At 46.5% G+C, this 21,856-nt stretch overlaps 1 protein-coding gene, 1 non-coding gene and 1 pseudogene across 2 annotated transcripts in view; 2 read left to right on the top strand and 1 right to left on the bottom strand.

Annotated features, from left to right (window-relative positions):
- The window catches only part of CATSPERD (cation channel sperm associated auxiliary subunit delta), an 80,632-nt gene that overhangs the window by 43,475 nt on the left and 15,301 nt on the right, over nucleotides 1-21,856 (bottom strand). Inside the window, 6 exon segments of the mRNA XM_066360201.1 lie at nucleotides 1,745-1,814; nucleotides 1,816-1,841; nucleotides 2,665-2,815; nucleotides 11,563-11,646; nucleotides 17,344-17,457; nucleotides 20,536-20,603. Coding sequence (XP_066216298.1) covers nucleotides 1,745-1,814; nucleotides 1,816-1,841; nucleotides 2,665-2,815; nucleotides 11,563-11,646; nucleotides 17,344-17,457; nucleotides 20,536-20,603 — 513 coding nt within the window.
- LOC136389202 (basic immunoglobulin-like variable motif-containing protein) lies at nucleotides 3,362-5,683 on the top strand (annotated as a pseudogene).
- On the top strand, nucleotides 12,393-12,468 carry TRNAL-GAG (transfer RNA leucine (anticodon GAG)). The gene has a single exon. It is a non-coding gene; the product is annotated as a tRNA-Leu (tRNA).

The raw sequence follows: 21,856 nt of genomic DNA, 5'->3' as shown, positions 1-21,856 counted from the left end.
GATGGCCCGGGCACTGGGGATGGCTCCTTGGCCTCTGCCCCAGGCGCTAGAGTGGCTCTGGTCTCAACAGAGTGAAACCCCGGAGGGGCAGAGCGACGCCCCTGGTGGGCGTGCTGGGTGGATCCCCGTCGGGCACATGCGGGAGTCTGACTGTCTCTCCCCGTTTCCAGCTTCAGAAAAATACAAAAAAAAAAAAAAAAAAAAAAAAAAAAGCTTTGAACATTTTACTACAATTTTCAACATCCTATTTATGTGAATTAGGATTTTCTACCCTCAACACAATTAAGAGTAGAAAGAGAGGAATTCTTCAATGTATTGACGAGGAAATGAGAGTTTGCCTTTCAAATATATGCCCAAACATTGAAGAAATCGCTATGACACATCAGGCTCATGTTTCTCATAAACACAAGAATGAAAAAACTTAACACATTCATGCTGGGACTTGCCAAATTTACTAAATCTTACTAAGAATGTATCTATATATATAAAAAGATAACTTTTTGGCCCTGGCCGGTTGGCTCAGCGGTAGAGCGTCGGCCTAGCGTGCGGAGGACCCGGGTTCGATTCCCGGCCAGGGCACATAGGAGAAGCGCCCATTTGCTTCTCCACCCCTCTGCCGCGCTTTCCTCTCTGTCTCTCTCTTCCCCTCCCGCAGCCGAGGCTCCATTGGAGCAAAGATAGCCCGGGCGCTGGGGATGGCTCCGTGGCCTCTGCCTCAGGCGCTAGAGTGGCTCTGGTCGCAATATGGCGACGCCCAGGATGGGCAGAGCATCGTCCCCTGGTGGGCAGAGCGTCTCCCCTGGTGGGCGTGCCGGGTGGATCCCGGTCGGGCGCATGCGGGAGTCTGTCTGACTGTCTCTCCCTGTTTCCAGCTTCAGAAAAATGGAAAAGAAAAAAAAAAAAAGATAACTTTTTATTGTTTTTTTATTTTTTAACCCCTTTTTAATGAATTCTAAAAATCATAACTCAAAAAATGTAACATAAAAATGTTTTTTAATGTCAGAATAAATTTAATTTTATTGTATTTATTTTGTTTAATTACCATAAAAGCACACTTGGACTTTATATTTTTTCCTTAATATTTGACTTAATTATTATAACATATTTCTCAGAAATTTGTATATAGTGCGACTACAGTTATTTGTAGGATTTTAAATGCGCCCCGACTTCAAAAAGTTTGAGAACCACTGGGTTAGAGCATCATCCAATACACCAAGATCATGGGTTCAATCCCTGGTCAGAGCACATACAGAAATCAACCAGTGAACACATAAATAAGTGGAACAACAAATTGGTGTTTCTCTCCCTCCCTTCTTCTCTCTCTAAAATCAATAAATTTAAAAAAATTTTTAATAAAAAAGAAAAAAAGGAGTGGGAAAAAAAGCCACTGTCTAGAGAAAACATTTGCAGAGCCTATTTCTTTTATTTTTATTGATTGATTTTTAGAGAGAGAAGCATTCATTTGTTATTTATTTAGTTTTGTATTCATTGGTAGTTTCCCATATGTGCCCTGACCTCAGGGATTGAATCTGCAACCTTGGTGTTTTGGGAGACGCTCCAGCTGACTAGCTCTAGTTGGCCAGGGCTTTTCAGTTTATTTCTGATAAGAGACTTGCCTCTAGATTATATATATAAGGAAAACTTACAACTCAACAATAAAGAAATAAACAGCCTAATTAAAAAATGGGCTGAGGACCTAAATAGACATTTTGGCTAGAAATCTACTGGTAGGTTGAGCACGCACCGGCAGCCACGCTGTGGATGGTGATGTTGGCTTCCACAATGGAAGAATGCAGTGTGGTGCGTTTTTTTTTTCACCTGGACATTGTCGATGAGCTGACCTATGAGACAACAGGGCAGAATCACAAGACCTGAGCATGTGCTGGAAGGGGGTGTCCCCTGCTGAGGTACCACCCACCCCACCCCTTAGTTTGTGACTCGAGTGATAAAGATTCAAGGGAAACATAACATTGAGATGCAATGTTGTAAAACATCCTCTGAACATGCTTAGGTTTAAGGAAGATTTTTCACTGTCTGGAGGCTTGAACACCATGGTGCCTTTTACCATACAGGTTACATATATAAGGAATAGGACAGAGCTCTCTTTCTGAAATGGGGTCTCAAAACAGGTAGGCCAGCCCTGAGCCCTTTCCCTGTATTACAGGGAACATGGTGTTCAGTGCTGGGAAGCTGGCTGTCATGGCCGGTAACCTTGCAGCCACACCTATGCACAGAGTTTTCTGACAGCAACTTTTCCAGGGAGGGCTACCTTTTGTTTCTCTGTTTATGACAGCTGGCAGGTTGGGGCTCACATACCTTGGGCACTGCGAGGATTCCTTAGCTAAGACAGGTAGGGACGCTCAAGTGAGTGGCCCTAACCCATTTCCCAGAATCCCTAATCTCAGCCCCCAAACAAGATCTGCAGTTCCTGGACCAAAGACTTGGACCTTCTGCCCTTGGCATCTGCTGACTTTCAGAACCTGTTTACCTGTCCCTGAAGGTTTCACAAAGCAGGGAATGGGGTGGTATGGGGATGCAGTTAGGCCAGCAAAGTGAGAATGGGTTCCTCTCCACTCAAGTCAGGGGAGAGAAAAAATAATGGCCTGTGCTTTGAGGGCCTGAAGGGGACACTAAGTGGCAGCCCCAAACCTGGGCCTCACTCACCTGCATTTCGGGAAACTAACAGGTTCTTCTCAAACCAGAAGATCAGAATGCCTTTCTGGCCTGGGATGATGAGGACGTCCACGTTTCCACTGAAGTTAAAAGGCAGCCCAAAACTGCGGTTCAGCGGGTGGTCTGAGTACCAGAACTTGGCCTGAGAGAGAAAGACTACTGAATCTCAAGTGATAAAAGACACTATCAAGTCAGTGATGACAGGCTCATTTATTTACCTTGTAGTTGCTGCTTTCAGGGGGATAAATACTAGATGTCTAATAGAAGGATATGCAGATCTGAAAGGATAGCTAAGATTTTTTTCTTTAAGTTTCGCCATATCCTTCGTATGTGCAGAGGTCAAGTACAAAACACGATGAAAAGGTAGGTGTTGTCAATGATATCTAACTATTGGTCTCTGGGCACAGACAGCAGGGCACTGCCCTGATGTTCTCTGATGGAATGAGAGACACCAGCCCCAGGGTAACCTGAGGGGCATTGCAGGCAGCACGCTGGAAGCTGTGATTCCAGTCCATAGTGGGGTTTTACCGCGGCTGCAGCCGCAGCAACCTGACCCCACCAGACAGGCTAAAGGAGCCCATTTTGTAGCTCTCAAGTTTTTGTAGAATGCTGTAAACAATTGCCACGGTTTTTCAAGAATCAGGGTTGTAACTCCTTCCTTGTAATAGAACTTTTATAGTTGCATTTAATGTCTAACATTGCAGAAACAAAAAGGGCAAATGATTCTGGAAATGGTGGGCACAAATCTGAGAGAAAGTCTCCTGAAGAGAACCTACAAGGTGCAGTCTTTCTGCACACGTGCCTCAGGAACATGCTTGGATCCCAAAGGAGATGGTCATTATCTACAGAGATGTCCAGTGACCCATACCTGGGAGACAATTTATGCTATCTGTTCTGACTATGCCTTCCTCAATCAGGCAACCTCAATCTATAAAACTCCAAACCCATCCCATTCTTCTTGCCTCCTTGATAGTACCTCATTATCTGCTGGAAATAATTCAAGATAATCAGAATCCCATCTAGTACATCAGAAATCATCTACAGTGAGGAAAATAGCTTGGAAAACTTATCCAAGAGGTAGGCTGGGCAAGCTACCTCTTGCATGGGAAATTGGTAAGTGAATTTGATGGAGTGACTACAAATTTGAAACAAATCAGGCAATGTAAAAAACAAATTTCCAAGAAAAACTTCCGATAAAAAAGGAAGACATCAAAGGGAGTGGCCTCAATATTCTCTTGAAGATATTAAGCAGAGGAAAGTATTAGACCTCAGATGATGGTACTGCATAAGCTGACCATAATAAAAGACTTCTTGTAGTATTCTTCATTAATTTCTTGTTGGAATTTCTTTTTATTTTTTTTGTGGCAGAGACAGCGAGAGTCAAAGAGAGGGACAGACAGGGACAGACAGACAGGAAGGGAGAGAGATGAGAAACATCAATTTTTTGTTGCGGCTCTTTAGTTGTTCATTGATTGTTTTCTCATATGTGCCTTGACCGGAGGGCTACAGCAGACCGAGTGACCCCTTGCTCGAGCCAGCAACCTTGAGCTCAAGCTGGTGAGTCTTGCTCAAACCAGATGAGCCCGCGCTCAAGCTGGCAACCTTGGGGTCTTGAACCTGGGTCCTCCACATCCCAGTCTGAGGCTCTATCCACTACACCACCACCTGGTCAGGCGGAATTTCTTATATAGCACAATGGGAGTTGAAAATATTCTACCTGTTACCCAAGAAAAAGCATTAAATATTTTGGGCTTTTAATTCCCATTTGAAGATATTAGGTTTGGTTCTTTCACTGGAAATACAACATTTATGAGATGGTTTAGACAAATTAATGACTACTTCCATATAAAAAGATGCTCTAGCCTGACCTCTGGTGGCGCAGTGGATAAAGCATGGACCTGGAATACCTAGATGGCCGGTTCGAGACCCTGGGCTTGCCTGGTCAAGGCACACATGGGAGTTGATGCTTCCTGCTCCTCCTTCCTTCTCTCTCTCAGTCTCTTCTCTCTCTCTAAAAAAAAAAAAAAGCTCTATATGAGCCTCATGGGAAGAATAAAACAGCTGGAGAAAAGGTTTCAGGGGCCTTGTTGAAGTTAACTCACAGATTGAAAGTGATAGATACATGAATTACCAGGAATTACAACTGCCCTTTTGCTGTTCCGTTTGGCTGCCTAATCCCACTCTTAATTACCGGACAATCGCCCCGGGACAGAGGAATTCCAGGAAGCTGGTCAATCACTCCTAAAAGGAGTTATTCCAGAAAGTGGAACAGACCAGCACACCCTTGCTCGAGGCTATTCCCAACCCTATAAAGTTTTGCCTCAGTCTGTTTTTGGGGCCCTTCTCCCGGGAGAAGTACCTGGCAGGGTTCCTTTCTTCCTTTCAATAAAGCCTGTTACTCTGGTCTTTTCGGACTCCCATGGATTCCAACAGAAAGATGAACTGCTGGCTATCATATCTATCATTGCCAAAATCATTATTTTTGTCCATTTGGCTTTGAAGCAACTCCTGTTAAAGCTAATATAGCATTTAGCAGGGGTCTCCTATCACTACAAGAAGTAGAATATTGGATCTTAATTGGAGAATCAACTAGAAAATATTTGCTATTCACTGTAAAAAATGGGCAGATATTGTTACTGATCTAAATACTGAAAATCCAGAATATCTAGATATCTGGCACTTGGAGAGGGGGCTGCAGTATCGAAAGACCAGGAAGGCTGGGGGAAATTTGCATTGTATTATAGCATTCCAGAAACTAAATTGGCAAAGGTTTGGCCTTTGGAACTTCCCATTTGTAACTATTAGACAAGAGTCACAGCTTCCAACATATGGCCAGGGAATCACCAAAACTAAGAGTGAAGACAATGTCTCCAAGAAGCATCATAGGCATCTGGGTCGGTCTTGCAGTGCTAGTTTACATCAGGACTTAGCATGGAGAAAGATGCCAGGTATCCAGGAGAGAAGGAACAGCAGCTACCAGGGTTAAAGTAATCATTGTGGGAATGACTGATGTAAAGCCAGTAGCCAGGTCACCATCACAGCCGCCTGGCCCATGCAGGTTTGCATTGGATTCAGACAGTCGGTAAAGAAACAATGGAGCCAAAAACTGGTGGGCCATCATCTTTAATCCTAGCTTGCACCCAGCGGGCAAGTAAAAACACACAGTGTTCTCCAAAACCCACTCACATTCAGTGCTCACAAAGCTACTGACTTATCCGAGTTTCCTAGAATCAAAGGTTTCTAGCTCATCAGACTTATTCACCTCTGTTACCCATCTCCTTCCTTCTTCCTGCACAAACTCTGCAAAAACTGGCTTCTCACTTAACACTCCGCCATCTTGGCTGCTTCTCCAGGCCTCCTCCCCACGTGGCCTCTCTCTGCTCTCTCCTCTAATGTTAATCTTAGGAACCAAGAGAGCAAGTTCCCATTCTGCCCTCATTTTATAGTGTAGAAATCAAAACCTTCAATCCAATATACAAAATAGGGAAGTCTCTAATACAAAGTCATTTATCAGAGACATGATGGGATTGCACCACCCCACATCAAAAAGGGTGGGAAAGGCTTAATCCCAAAACCAAGCCCCAGGCTACAAGGATCCTGCCTGCCCATAGCCCGCCCCCAACACACATTAATATCACCTGGGCAACAGCTTCTATGTGGGCAGCGCCATCTTTAACAAAGTGAGCATAATATATTTTATCTGCCCAACAACTGACTATGCTGGGGGCTGCCCCAGAACTCAAATCAGTCACGTGAACATTACAAGGTGAATATGTTTATAACCATATTGCAATACATCTCAAGGAGAAGGTTCAGGTTTTTATTTTAAAAATATTTTCCTTTTCGCCTGACCAGGCAGTGACGCAGTAGATAGAGTGTTGGACTGGGATGCAGAGGACCCACATTCAAGACCCCAAGGTCGCCAGTTTGAGCGTGGGCTCATCTGGTTTGAGCAGAAGCTCACCAGCTTGGACCCAAGGTCGCTGGCTCGAGCAAGGGATTGCTTGGTCTGCTGAAGGCCCGTGGTCAAGGCACATATGAGAAAGCAATCAATGAACTAAAATGTCACTACGAAAAACTGATGATTGATGCTTTTCTTTCTTTTTTTTTTAGTTTTTTTTTTATTTATTCATTTTAGAGAGGAGAGGGAGAGACAGAGAGAGAGAGGAGAGACAGAAAGAGAGAAGGGGGGGAGGAGCTAGAAGCATCAACTCCCATATGTGCCTTGACTAGGCAAGCCCAGGGTTTCGAACCTGCGACCTCAGCATTTCTAGGTCGACGCTTTATCCACTGCGCCACCACAGGTCAGGCAGATTGATGCTTTTCATCTCTCTCTGTTCCTGCCTGTCTGTCCCTATCTGTCCTCCTCTCTGACTCTCTCTCTGTCTCTGTTAAAAAGAAATGTTTTTTTCCTTTTCTGTTTTGAATTTTATATTCGTTTATCCACTCAGACATGCCTAAGCCTATGAAAGGGGATATATACTGTATTATGAAATGGTCATTTTATGAAGGGAATAATTTGCTTGAATTGCAAAGGACTGAAAGATTTGTAGGTTGTTAATTTTGTTACTTCATACTGGAACTTTTAAGAATTTTTCATCAAATAAAGTTTTTATTCTGCTTTAATATTTTGTGTGTGGCAGAGACAGAGACAGAGACAGAGAGAGGGACAGATAAGGACAGACAGACAGGAAGGGAGAGATGAGAAGCATCAATTCTTTGTTGAGGAACCTTAGTTGTTCATTGATTGCTTTCTCATATGTGCACTGACCAGGGAGTTATAGAAGAGTGAGTGGCTCCTTGCTCAAGCCAGCGAACTTGGGCTCAAGCCAGTGACCTTTGGGCCTTGAACCAGCAACCATGGGGTCATGCCTATATACACTCAAGCCAGCGACCTCGCACTCAAACCGGCGACCTTGGGGTTTCAAAGCATGTCCTCTGTGTCCCAGTCTGATGCTCTATCCACTGCGCCACTGCCTGGTCAGGCTTTTTTTCTACTTAAAAAAAAAAAAGTCAAGCCCTGGACGGTTGGCTCAGTGGTAGAACGTAGGCCTGACATGCAGGAGTCCCGGGTTCGATTACCGGCCAGGGCACACAGGAGAAGCGCCATCTGCTTCTCCACCCCTCCCCCTCTCCTTCCTCTCTGTCTCTCTCTTCCCCTCCCGCAGCCAAGGCTCCATTGGAGCAAAGTTGGCCCGGGCGCTGAGGATGGCTCTGTGGCCTCTGCCTCAGGCGCTAGAATGGCTCTGATTGCTGCAGAGGGACTCCCCAGATGGGCAGAGCATCGCCCCCTGGTGGGCATGTTGGGTAGATCCTGGTCAGGCACATGCGGGAGTCTGTCTGACTGCCTCCCCGTTTCCAACTTCAGAAAGAAAAAAAAAAATCAGTGATGACAGTGCAACAGACAGGTGTAGGTCCATGTGCTTTGTTGTTCAAACATTCTTTTTTTTTTTTTTTTTTTTTTTCTGAAGCTGGAAACGGGGAGAGACAGTCAGACAGACTCCCGCATGCGCCCGACCGGGATCCACCCGGCACGCCCACCAGGGGGCGACGCTCTGCCCACCAGGGGGCGTCGCTCTGTTGCGACCAGAGCCACTCTAGCGCCTGGGGGGGAGGCCAAGGAGCCATCCCCAGCGCCCGGGCCATCCCTGCTCCAATGGAGCCCTGGCTGCGGGAGGGGAAGAGAGAGACAGAGAGGAAGGAGGGGGGGTGGAGAAGCAAATGGGCGCTTCTCCTATGTGCCCTGGCCGGGAATCGAACCCGGGTCCCCCACACGCCAGGCCGACGCTCTACCGCTGAGCCAACCGGCCAGGGCCTGTTCAAACATTCTTATCTGGTCCAGTGGCTCTCAGTTTGGGATGATTCTGCCCCCAGGGGACACCAGACGTGTCTGAGGATGTCTGGGGTTGTCACACTGGGTGTGCTCCTTGCATAGTGGGAGGAGTCAGGGATGCTGTTGACCACCTCACAGAGTCCAGGATGGGGTTCTCACAACAAAGAACTATTCACCAGAAATGTCCAGAGTGCTGAGACTGCAGTACCCTGCTCTCCCTTGTTCTCTTCCAGGCTTGTGTTGGTGTCCTTGCTCTTAAATTAATATTCAAGTTAATTTCTCTCCTCCAAACAACCTGTGTGCACACCCTGGATGCTTTTCCTAACAGCCTCTCCCATCAAGCCCCTTGGCATCAAGACCCTCCCTCTAAGGGGCCGGCTCTGTGGTCAAGTCTAAATTTTTCAGCATGGTTGTCAAAGTTCTCTCTTATTTGCTCTTTATCAAAGACTCCTGACAGCACTGTGGAATTTAAAAAACTCTGTCACAGGTTTAAAAGTAAGTCCCACCAAGACAGCTGCATCCCCTTCCCAGAAGATGCATGGTGGAGAGGAGGAAGAGACTAATGGTTTGTTTTCCAAGCACCTCCTGGGGAGAGAAATAAGTGCTCAGGGCAAGGATGGACTGTGCACAGGCTGCTGAACTTGACTTGTCCCGCCCCCCACTATGGACACCGGCCAGGCCCATCTTCATGAGGTGCCTAAGAGACAGTGGGTGTGAGTTCTCATTCCCCAGCTCATCTCATTGGGTTGTGAACTGGCTGGCCTTGGTCCCAGATATTAGAACTGCTCAGCTGAGCTGCCCGTGTAGGCACAGCCAATTAAGGCAACAAGGCAAATGTGGAAGAGCTCAGCCTGTAATAGCTTACTGCTGTGGGGTGAACAAGGGACCAGGCCAGAGGAAACAGCGAGCCCTCTGTCCTAGGACACGCCAGGGGAGGGTCGGCTTGATCAGCGCAGCTGAGGGGCTCTCTCACTGTGGAGGGAGCCCCCACAAAAGGCTTCTGCAGTCTTGTGCATCCAGGGGCCAGGGAGCAGGAGAAAGCCTAGGGCTGGAAGCAGAAACTACTGACTGCTGAGTCGCAGAGGAGAAAAGTGTCAGTCAGGTTTTCTCCCTCTCCCACCATAGGGAGGCTCCTGAAGAGGACTTAAGTGGAAGACAAAAGGTAAAGACCTAGGAATGGAAGCCAAGGGCAGAGCCTGGGGCAATTGCAAGTTCTTCAGAGCCTGCAGGGCATCTGGACTCATCCTGACCCCAGCCTGGACTGGGGAGGACAACACCCCGGACACCTGCCTGGCAAAGCTTTCTGATTGACTGTGGTCCGGGCTGAGACATCACATGCAGACGGTGAGCAGGAGCTGGACTCCTCAGCCACTGAATTCTTGAGATTTCCAGTGGGAGTGTCTCTTTAATTCAGGGTGGCCAGGCAGTTTATGCCAGTGAGGGGACTCTGGATGGGGGCCTAGAGGGTAGGGCTTTCAGCCACCAGATATCAGCCCAAACTCAATGCTTCCTGATGGTGGGTATCCCCCAAACTTCAGAGCTGTACACCCCACCCACAAGTTTTGCAATACCAGGTCCTGACTGAACTTAATCTCTTTTTTTTTTCTTTAAAGAGAGGGATAGACAGGGACAGACAGACAGGAACAGAGAGAGATGAGAAGCATCAATCATCAGTTTTTCATTGCGACACCTTAGTTGTTCATTGATTGCTTTCTCATATGTGCCCTGACCGCAGGCCTTCAGCAGACCAAGTAACCACTTGCTTGAGCCAACGACCTTGGGTCCAAGCTGGTGAGTTTTGCTCAAACCAGATGAGGCCACGCTCAAGCTGGCGACCTTGGGTCTCGAACCTGGGTCTTTCTGCATCCCTGTCCGATGCTCTATCCACTGCGCCACCACCTGGTCAAGCTGAACTTAATCTCTTTTTGATTTAATCTTTTTTCTTCAAATGCAGTTGAAATGGACTCTTCTTTTTTTTTTTTTCTGGATCAATAAGGAGTGCACAGATTTCAGGTAAACATCTCTATGGCATTTGAACCATTGATTGCATTGTGTGCTCATCACCCAAAGTCAGCTTATTTTCCATCACGGTATATTTGTGTGTGACAGAGACAGAGACAGTCTTGTCCTAAATTACATCTGTGAGGGCACAGGTTTTATGTATTGATTTTCTGAATATACATGAAAATAATTGTTTTTAAAAAGTTTGACGTGGCCCTGGCTGGTTGGCTCAGTGGTAGAGCGTCGGCCTGGCGTGCAGAAGTCCCGGGTTCGATTTCCGGCCAGGGCACACAGGAGAAGCGCCCATCTGCTTCTCCACCCCTCCCCCTCTCCTTCCTCTCTGTCTCTCTCTTCCCCTCCCGCAGCCAAGGCTCCATTGGAGCAAAGATGGCCCGGGCGCTGGGGATGGCTCCTTGGCCTCTGCCCCAGGCGCTAGAGTGGCTCTGGTCGCAACAGAGCGAAGCCCCTGAGGGGCAGAGCATCGCCCCCTGGTAGGCAGAGCATTGCCCCTGGTGGGCGTGCCGGGTGGATCCTGGTCGGGCGCATGCGGGAGTCTGTCTGACTGTCTCTCCCCGTTTCCAGCTTCAGAAAAATACAAAAAAAAAAAATAATAATAAAATAAAATAAAAAGTTTGACGTGAGGTATTTAAAATGATGTCATGCGCCATCAGTGAGATACAACCACATCTTGTAGATCACCTCTGGCGCTCAGCGCAGTGCTTTGTGCCTCCTAGACACTTCAATACTGCTGAGTGCATGACTGAATGAGCAAATGAGTGCGGGGTGGGGGGGAGGGAGGGAAGGAGGGTGGGTGAGTGAATGGTAGGTAGATGGATGGGTGGATAGATGAACTGGTCAGAACATAAATGGATGAATGGATATGTGGGTTGGATGAGTGGATGGATGGATTGTTAGGTGGATGAATACATGAGTGGAAAGGTCAGTGAAAAGCCAGATGGATTTCAGACATGAAAATCCAAGTCTGTCAGTTTTAATAAAAACCTAGCTTGGGGCAAAGGTCATTGAAATAATTCTTCCCAGTCCAAGTGACTCACCTTCCCTTGATCAATGAGAAGCTGCCCAACCTGTGACAAGGAGTGAAAGTAGAAGATCCCACCCAAAGACCCGACTAGTTCTGCCTGTGAAACAAACAAAAAGAAAGTGCATATGAATAAATTATAAATGTTTAATTCTAAATTTAACTAGATTATCCAATATAATAAAATAAAGAAAAATCTTTTTTTTTTTTTAATGATCTATTTATCCTCTATGGAAATATGGCATCTGGGGCAGAAACTTAAGTGAAGACAGCTTTGTTTGGGGGCACTGGAGAAAGTGGTATGACCCAGACTGCCAGATGCATGCCTACATCCTTCATCTCTGCCGAGGTTCCTCAGTCCAGATCGTGGCTGGTCAGCAGAGCACTGGCAGCCAGGCTGGAACACAAGGCCCAGCTGACCTCTTCCAGGTAAGGGAGAGACCACTACCTTAATTAAGCCTCTTTTTGTGTGTGTAGGGGGAGTTTCTATAATACACAGTGCTTGGACTGAATTGTGCCACCTGCCAAGTTCATCGGTCAAAGCCCTAACCCCCTGTCTTAGTCTGTTCAGGCTGCTATGACAAAATGCCACAGACTGAGTGCCTTATAAACAATAGAAATTTGTTTCTCACAGTTCTGGGGGCTGGAAGTCTAAGCTCAGTGTGTCAGCACAGTTAAGGGCCCTCTTTTGGTCAACAGATTTTTGCTGTGTCCTCACAAGGTGAAAGGGGCTAGTAAATTCTCTGGGGTCTCTTTTTAATCCCATTCATAAGGGCTCTACCAAGGTCCCACCACCACCAATAACCACACATACACACACATGCTTATATTAATAATTGTAATTTAGCCCTGGCTGGTTGGCTCAGTGGTAGAGCATCGGCCTGAGGTGCAGAAGTCCCGGGTTCGATTCCCGGCCAGGGCACACAGGAGAAGCGCCCATCAGCTTCTCCATCCCTCCCCCTCTCCTTCATCTCTGTCTCTCTCTTCCCCTCCCGCAGCCGAGGCTCCATTGGAGCAAAGATGGCCCAGGCGCTGGGGATGGCTCCTTGGCCTCTGCCCCAGGCGCTAGAGTGGCTCTGGTCGCGGCAGAGCGAAGCCCTGGAGGGGCAGAGCATTGCCCCCTGGTGGGCAGAGCGTTGCCCCCTGGTGGGCGTGCCGGGTGGATCCTGGTCGGGCGCATGCGGGAGTCTGTCTGACTGTCTCTCCCCGTTTCCAGCTTCAGAAAAATACAAAAAAAAAAAAAAAAAAAGTAAATAAATAAAATAATTGTAATTTAGATCCTGGTCGGGTTGCACAGTTGGTTAGAGAGTTGTCTTGATACCAAAGTTGTAAATTCAATCCCTGATTAAGGCGCATACAAGAATTAACCAATGAATGCATAAATAAGTGAAACAACAAATTGATGTTTCTCTCTCTTTCCCTCACTCTCTCTGTCTCCCCCTCCCTCCCTCCCTCCTCTCATCTCTCTCTTTAAAATTAATAAAAAAAAATTTTTTAAGGCCCTGGCTGGTTGACTCAGTCGATAGAGCATTGCTCAGGCCTGTGGACATCCTGGGGTTTTTTGTTTGTTTGTTTTTTTTTTGACATCCTGGGTTTGATTCCAGTCAGGGCACATATGAGAAGTGACCATCTGCTTCTCCACCCTTCTCTCTCCTCCTTCTCCCTCTCGTCCCCTCTTGCAGCTAGTGGCTCAATTGGTTTGAGCATTGGCTCCAGATGGGGGTTGCTGGGTGGACCCTTGCTAGGGCGTGAGAGTCTGTTTATCTCCCCTCCTCTCACTTAAAAAATTAAAAAAAAACATTGGTATTTAAGTGATGGGACATTAAGGAGAGGAGTGAACATTACTCTAGGACTTGACCTCCTCTCTTCAGGAAGAGGTAGTGCATTTTTTGTTGTACACAGGATGGTTGTATTGTGGCTGGAGGAATTATCACCTTGTTAGTGTCTTTATTTGGAGGTTCAGATAGAAAAAGATGTATGTGGGGGTCCACTTGGCTGGACTAGAGGATGCCTAGAGAGCTGGTAAGACATTATTTCCAGGTGTGTCCCTGAGGGAGTTTCCGGAAGAGATTAGCGTTGGATTCAGTGGACCCAGTCAAGGACACCCACGCTCATCAGTGTGGGTGCACATCATCCACTCAGTCAGGAGCCCAGATGGAACAAAAAGGTAGAGGAAAGGCAAATCTGCTCTTGCTTTTTTTTTTTTTTTTTTAAATTTTAATTTATTTTATTTTTGTGGCAGAGACAGAGAGAGAGAGAGTTAGAGAGAGGGACAGACAGATAGGAAGGGAGAGAGATGAGAAACATCAATTCTTCGTTGCTGTTCCTTAGTTGTTCATTGATTGATTTCTCATATGTGCCTTGACCGTGGGGCTACAGCAGACCGAGTGACCCCTTGCTCCAGCCAGTGACCTTGGGCTCAAGCTGGTGAGCCTTGCTCAAACCAGATGAGCCTGCACTCAAGCTGGCAACCTTGGGGTCTCGAACCGGGATCCTCCACATCCCAGTCCGACGCTCTATCCACTGCGCCACTGCCTGGTCAGGCTGCTCTTGCTTTTTGATCTGGGACGTCCATCTTCTCCTGCCCTTGGACATCAGAGCTTCTGGTTTTCCAGCCTTTGGATTCTGGGACTAAACCAGCAGCCTCTGGGTCCTTCTGGGTCTAACTTAGAATGAAAACAGGTGGCTGGTCAGGTTCTAGGCTTCATTGGCCCTCTTGGGCAGGGCTGAGAAACCAGATCTGAGACTGATCAGAATTTGAGTGTGCAGTAGATTTTGTCTGTCTTCCTTGGACATACTTCCCAAGGGTTTGGGGGGTGAAGCCATTCTCTGGGTCAGAATAAAATGTCCTCATTCTCTTAGCTACCCAAACATTCTGTCTGCTTCAGCTTTTGAAGTCCCAGTTCTGCCAGGCTGTGTGGCCTTGGCAAAGGCCCTGACCTTCTCTGGGCCCTCATCCCTCTATTAGTTTCCTAGGTCTGCTTTAAAAAGATACCACATACTGGAGGGGCTTAAAATGACAGAAATTTCATGTCACAGTTCTGGAAGCCAGAGGCTAAAATCAAAAGTGTCAGCCAGGCTGGGGTGACTGACTCCTTCTGAAGTTCTGAGGAAGGACCCACATCATTCTTCTGCTCTAGCATACGGTGGTTGCCAGCAGTCCTCAGCATTCCTTAGCTGGCAACTGCATCTATCCCTTCAGTGTAGCCTACATCTTCACATAACCTTCTTTTTTGTGAGCATCCTTGTGTCCTCTCCTTTTTGTCTTTTTCAAAAATTTTTATTTATTGATTATAGTCAGATAGGAAAGGAGAGAGAGAGAGAGATAGGAACATCGAGTTGTTTCTGTATGTTCCCTGACCGGGGCTGGAACTGGCAACCTCGGTGCTTCAGAACAATGCTCAACCAACCGAGATATCTGGACAGGGTCCTCTCCTCTTCTTATAAAGACACAAATCATTGGATTTAGGACCCAACCTAATCCAGTATGACTCTGTCGTCTTCTTCTTCTTTTTTTTTTATTAAAGATTTTATTTATTGATTTTATTTATTTATTAAATTTTTATTTTTTTGTATTTTTCTGCAGTTGGAAACGAGGAGGCAGTCAGACACACTCCCGCATGTGCCTGACCGGGATCCACCCGGCATGCCCACCAGGGGGCAATGCTCTGCCCATCTGGGATGTTGCTCTGTTGCGATCAGAGCCATTCTAACACCTGAGGCAGAGGCCATGGAGCCATCCTCAGCGCCCGGGCAAACTTTGCTCCAATGGAGCCTCGGCTGTGGGAGGGGAAGAGAGAGACAGAGAGGAAGGAGAGGGGGAGGGGTGGAGAAGCAGACGGGCACTTCTCCTGTGTGCCCTGGCCAGGAATCGAACCCGGGAATCCTGCACGCCAAGCCGACGCTCTACCACTGAGCCAACCAGCCAGGGCTATTTATTGATTTTAAAGAGAGATGATGGGGGAGGGGGTGGCAAGAAGTATCATCTCATCATTGCTTCACTTTAGTTGTTGCTTGTCATATGTGCCTTGATTGGGCAAGCCCAGGGTTTCAAACCGGCGACCTTAGTGTTCCAGGTCAACAATTCATCCACTGCATCACCACTGACCAGGCTTTTTTTTTTTTTGTGGTAGAGACAGAGAAAGTCAGAGAGAGGGACAGATAGGGACAGACAGACAGGAAGGGAGAGAAATGAGAAACATCAATTCTTCACTGCGGCTCCTTAGTTGTTCATTGATTGCTTTCTCATATATACCTTGACGGGGGGGGGGGGGGCTACAGCAGATGGAGTGACCCCTTGCTTGAGCCAGTGACCTTGCACTCAAGCTGGTGAGCCTTGCTCAAACCAGATGAGCCCGCTCTCAAGCTGGCAACCTTGGGGTCTTGAATCTGGGTCCTCAGCATCCCAGTCCAACGCTCTATCCACTGCGCCGCTGCCTGGTCAGGCTTTTTTTTTCTAAGAACACGTTTTCTTTTTCTTTTTACTTTACTTTTTTTTTTGGAGAGAGGTAGAGACAAGAAGGGAGAGAGATGAGAAGCATCAACTCAGAGTTGCTTCAGTTTGTTCATTGATTGCTTCTCATACGTGCCTTGACTGGGGGTCTCCAGCCAAGCCAGTGACCTCATACTCAAGATGGAGAGCCTGCGCTCAAACTGGATGAGCCCAGGCTCAAGCTGGTGGCCTTGGGTTTTCAAATCTGGGACCTCAGCATCCCAGGTTGATGCTCTTTCCACTGTCCCACCACCAGTCAGGCTGACCCCGCCTTAACAAATTACATCTGCAAAGACCCCATTACCAAGTAAGATTACATTCTGGGGTTCTGGGTGGACATAAATTGGGGGACACATAGTCAACCCAGTGCTATTCTTATCTGTAAAAAGAGGATGATGATGGTTACTGATCTCTGGTGGCCACAAGGTTAAGCATTATAATCAATGTGAAGCTTTTACTATGGTATCAGTTTTCATGATCTCTCCTTAAATGTGCTAGTATCTAAAATCTTTTGTCAGCCTGGCCTGGTAGCTCAGTTGGTGAGAGCATTGTCCCTATACATCAAGGCTGTGGGTTTGATCCCCAGTCAGGGCACATACAGGAATCAGCCAATGAATGCCTATATAAGTGGAACAACAAATATCTCTCTCCCTCTCTCTCTCTCTCTCTCTCTCTCTCTACCCTGCCCTCCTCCTTCCTCTCTAAAATCAATTAATAAAAATTAAAACCTTTCATCCCCTTTCTTAACTTCCTAATCTCCTTGGCCACCTCCTCTGACCTGAAATTTTCCCTTCCTTCCCAAGAAAGAAAAGCCCTGGTTCACCTACTGAGTGCTAATTACTCCAACCACACATAAGATATGTATCTTTGTTTTGTTCACTTTCTTTTTTTTCTTTTTCTTCTTTTATTCCTTGCATTTTTCTGAAGTTGGAAACGGGCAGGCAATCAGACAGACTCCCAGATGCGCCCGACCAGGATCCACCCGGCACGCCCACCAGGGGGCGATGCTCCGCCCATCTGGGGCGTTGCTTTGTTGCAACCAGAGCCATTCTAGTACCTGAGGCAGAGGCCACAGAGCCATCCTCAGCGCCTGGGCCAACTTTGCTCCAATGGAGCCTTGGCTGCGGGAGGGGAAGAGAGAGACAGAGAGGAAGGAGAGGGGGAGGGGTGGAGAAGCAGATGGGCGCTTCTCCTATGTGCTCTGGCCGGGAATTGAACCTAGGACTCCCACACGCCAGGCCGACGCTCTACCAGTGAGCCAACCGGCCAGGGCCTTTGTTCACTTTCTTAGCCAAACGAACATACCTGTCTTTCATGGACATACTTCTGAAACATATATCCCTGGTTATTTGAGAAATATATATTGGTCTGAGATATCTGATCTCCATACAAATAAGCAAAAACGGAATTAGTTATTACCTGGAAGAAAACACATACAGAATAGTCTCTTTAAAAGGAGATTTGGGGGGGTAGGGTTGGGGAGATGTTGTCTGAGGTCAGAAACTTGCAGCCAGTAAATAAGTCCTGCAGATCGAATGCACAGCAGAGTCGTTATAGACAATGATACTGCACTATAAACTTCAAAGTTGCTAAGAAGCTAAATCTTAATTGTTCTCAGCACACACACACACAAAAGGGCCCTGGCCAGTTGGCTCAGTGGTAGAACGTCAGCCTGGCATGTGGATGTCTCGAGTTTGATTGCTGGTCAGGGCACACAGGAGAAGCGACCATCTGCTTCTCTCCCCCTCCCCCTCTCCTTTCTCTCTTTCTATCTCTCTCTCCCCCTCCTGCAGCCATGGCTCAGTTGGAGCAAGTTGGTCCCAGACACTGAGGATGGCTTCATGGCTTTGCCTCAGGTGTTAAAGTAATCGGTTAACAAGCAATGGAGCACAGGCCCCAGATGGGCAGAGCATTGCCCTACAGGGGGCTTGCCGGATGGATCCCAGTTGGAGCACATGTGGGAGTCTGTCTCTCTGCCTCTCCCCTTCTCACTTAAGGAGGAAAAAAAAAAAGAAACAATAATGATGTGACATGATGGAGGTAACCCTACAGTGGTCACCATATTGCAGTATATAAATGTATCAAACCATTACATTGTATACCTTAAACTTACACAATGTTATGTCAGTTGTATATCAATAAAAAGAGATGAATGCCTAGGGTTAAACTCCTGAGCATTTATTCCTTATTCCGGAAAAATGAGAACTTATATTCACACAAAAATATGTACATAAGTGGTCATAGCAGCTTTTCTTGGCAATAGCAAAAAAGTGGAGGCAACCAAATTCTGGTACATTCAGACCATGGACTATGACTTGGCAATGTAAAGGAACAGATTGAGATATAGACAACAAATTAGATAAGTCTCCAGAGAATTTCGCTGAGGAAAACTTATCCTCAAAAGTTCCATATTATATGATTCTGTTTATATAATACTTTTTTTAAAAAAATTTTCTGAAGTTGGAAATGGGGAGGCAGTCAGACTCCCGCATGCGCCCGACTGGGATCCACCCGGCATGCCCACCAGGGGGCGATACTCTGCCCATCTGGGGCATTGCTCTGTTGCAACCAGAGCCATTCTAGCGCCTGAGGCAGAGGCCACAGAGCCATCCTCAGTGCCCGGGCCAAATTTGCTCCAATGGAGCCTTGGCTGCGGGAGGGGAAGAGAGAGACAGAGAGGAAGGAGGGGGGGGAGAAGCAAATGGGCGCTTCTCCTATGTGCCCTGGCCGGGAATCGAACCCGGGTCCCCCGCACGCCAGGCCGATGCTCTACTGCTGAGCCAACCGGCCAGGGCTGTTTATATAATACTTAAAATTTTTTTCCATTGATTTGATAGTTGTTCTTTTTTTTTATTTTATTTTATTCATTTTTAGAGAGGAGAGAAAGAGGGAGAGAGAGAGACAGAGAGAAAGAAGGGGGAGGAGCTGGAAGCATCAACTCCCATATGTGCCTTGACCAGGCAAGCCCAGGGTTTTGAACCGGCGACCTCAGCATTTCCAGGTTGACGCTTTATCCACTGCGCCACTACAGGTCAGGCCGTTTCCACTGATTTGAGAAAGAAGTATCAACTTGCTGTTCCACTAAGTTGTTTCATTTAGTTGTGTACTCATTGGTTGCTTCTCATACATGCCCTGATTAGGGATCAAACCCATAACCGTGTTGTGCCAGACTGACATTTTATCCACTTAGCCATCCAGCCAGGGCTATATAACATTCTTTTTTTTTTTTTTTTTTTTTTTTATAGAGACAGAGAGAGAGTCAGAGAGAGGGATAAACAGAGACAGACAGACAGGAACGGAGAGATGAGAAGCATCAATCATTAGTTTTTCGTTGCACATTGCGACACCTTAGTTGTTCATTGATTGCTTTCTCATATGTGCCTTGACCGTGGGCCTTCAGCAGATCGAGTAACCCCTCGCTGGAGCCAGCGACTTGGGTCCAAGCTGGTGAGCTTTTGCTCAAACCAGATGAGCCCACACTCAAGCTGGCGACCTTGGGGTCTCGAACCTGGGTCCTCTGCATCCCAGTCCGACGCTCTATGCTCTGCACCACTGCCTGGTCAGGCTATATAACATTCTTAAAATGAGAAAATTGTAGAGACGGGGAACAAATTAGAAGTTGCCAGGAGTTAGGGGTAAGGTGGGGACAGGGCAAGGAGGAATGGAGCTTTGGGTGATGGGACAGTAGTTTGGTGTTTTAATGGCAGTAGTGGCTCTATGACAATGTGATAAATGCTAGAACTACACATACTATAGCCAAGTCAGCACTGGTTTTATGTCTATTACTATAGTTATGTAAGATGCAACCACTGGGGAAGGCTAGGGGAAGGGTACATGGGACTCTGTATGGGTTTTCAACTTCCTGTAGTCTATGTATTTCAACATAACAAATAAAAAAAAAAAAAGGAAGGTAGATGGATATATTCATAGTATGCCAGGCAGTTGATCTGAAAGCAGCTCCAGAGCCCCACCCACACCTCAGGTTGTCTTCTGAGACCTTGAGTAATGACACTGCCCAGTCCCCACAGCTTAGCCTGTCCTTATTTCCATCTGTGCTCAGAGAAGAATAAAAAAATGACACACATTGATGACATCAGATCATTTACAGCAAAATGGTGGGATCTTGATAACATTATACAAAGTGAAATAAGTAAATCAGAAAAAAACAGGAACTGCATTATTCCATACGTAGGTGGGACATAAAAGTGAAACTAAGAGACATTGATAAGAGTGTGGTGGTTATGGGGGGAGGGGGAAAGGGAGAGGGAAAGGGGGAGGGGGAAGGGCACAAAGAAAACTAGATAGAAGGTGACAGAGGACAATCTGACTTTGGGTGATGGGTATGCAACATAAGTGAATGACAAGATAACCTGGACTTGTTATCTTTGAATATATGTATCCTGATTTATTGATGTCGCCCCATTAAAAATAAAATTATTAAAAAAAAAAAAGAAATCAAATTCAACGTTAAAAAAAAAAATGACACACTGTACTCACCAAACAAAAGGGATGTTCACTATAGCAACAATTATCACCAGAAATGTGCGAAACAGGGTGTTTTATGCCTGAAAGGAAAAGATCATTTGAAAACTAAATGAGTTCCTTGAAGCTCAGAGAAAAGGTTAGAGCAGGGTTTCTCAACTTACTGTTTACATTTGGGGCCAGAAGTTTTTGGTTGGGAGGGGGGGTTATCCTGTGCACTGCGGATGTTTTGTAGCAACCCTGCCTCTACAATTTTGGACTTCACCAAAATTGCAGAGAGAACTCCCTTCTCTTACCAAGGTGTTCTTTGATTCTATTTTGTTATTTTTAAAATTTTCATCCATTGATTTTAGAGAGAGAGGGAGGGAGAGAGAGAAACATCAATTCATTGCTCCACTTAGTTGTGATTTGGTTGCTTCTTTTACATGACTTGACCGGGGATCAACTGGCACCTTGTGGTCGAGCCGGCAACATGATGCTTAAGCTGGTGACCTTGGGCTCAAGCCTATGACTTCAAGATCATGTCAGTGACCCTGCACTCAAGCCGGCCACCCTGCCCTCTAGTCAAAGGCCTCCACTTTCAAACTAGCAACCTAAGCATTCTGAGTCAATGCTTTATCCACTGCGCCACCATAGTCAGGCCATTGGTTGATTCTTTTTTTTTGAGATTTTTTATTTATTTATTGGTTTTAGAGATAGGAGAAAGAGAGAAGCAAAGAAGAACAGGAAGCATCAACTTGTAGTAGTAGTTGCTTCTCATATGTGCCTTGACCAGGCAAACCTGGAACTTTAAATTGGTGATCTCAGCACTCCATGTCGACACTTTATCCACTGCACCACCACAGGTCAGGCCAGTTGATTCTTTTTTTTTTTTTTTTTTTTTCTTAACAGAGACAGAGAGAGTGTCAGAGAGAGGGATAGATAGGGACAGACAGACAGGAACGGAGAGAGATGAGAAGCATCAATCATCAGTTTTTCGTGGCGACACCTTAGTTGTTCATTGATTGCTTTCTCATGTGTGCCTTGACCACGGGCCTTCAGCAGACTGAGTAACCCCTTGCTTGAGCCAGTGACCTTGGGTCCAAGCTGGTGAGCTTTTGCTCAAACCAGATGAGACTGCACTCAAGCTGGCGACCTCGGGGTCTCGAACCTGGGTCCTTCCGCATCCCAGTTCGATGCTCTATCCACTGTGCCACCACTTGGTCAGGCGCCAGTTGATTCTTATATGTGCCCTGATCCAGAATGGTACCTGAAATCTTGGTATAGTGGGACGACACTCTACCCGACTGAACTAGCAGGCCAGGACAACTTTGATTCTGTTTTAAATGCAGAAAGT

Source organism: Saccopteryx leptura, chromosome 1, assembly GCF_036850995.1.
Source record: "Saccopteryx leptura isolate mSacLep1 chromosome 1, mSacLep1_pri_phased_curated, whole genome shotgun sequence".
In the NCBI taxonomy this organism is placed as follows: Eukaryota; Metazoa; Chordata; class Mammalia; order Chiroptera; family Emballonuridae; genus Saccopteryx; species Saccopteryx leptura.
This window is presented reverse-complemented; position numbering and strand designations above follow the sequence as displayed.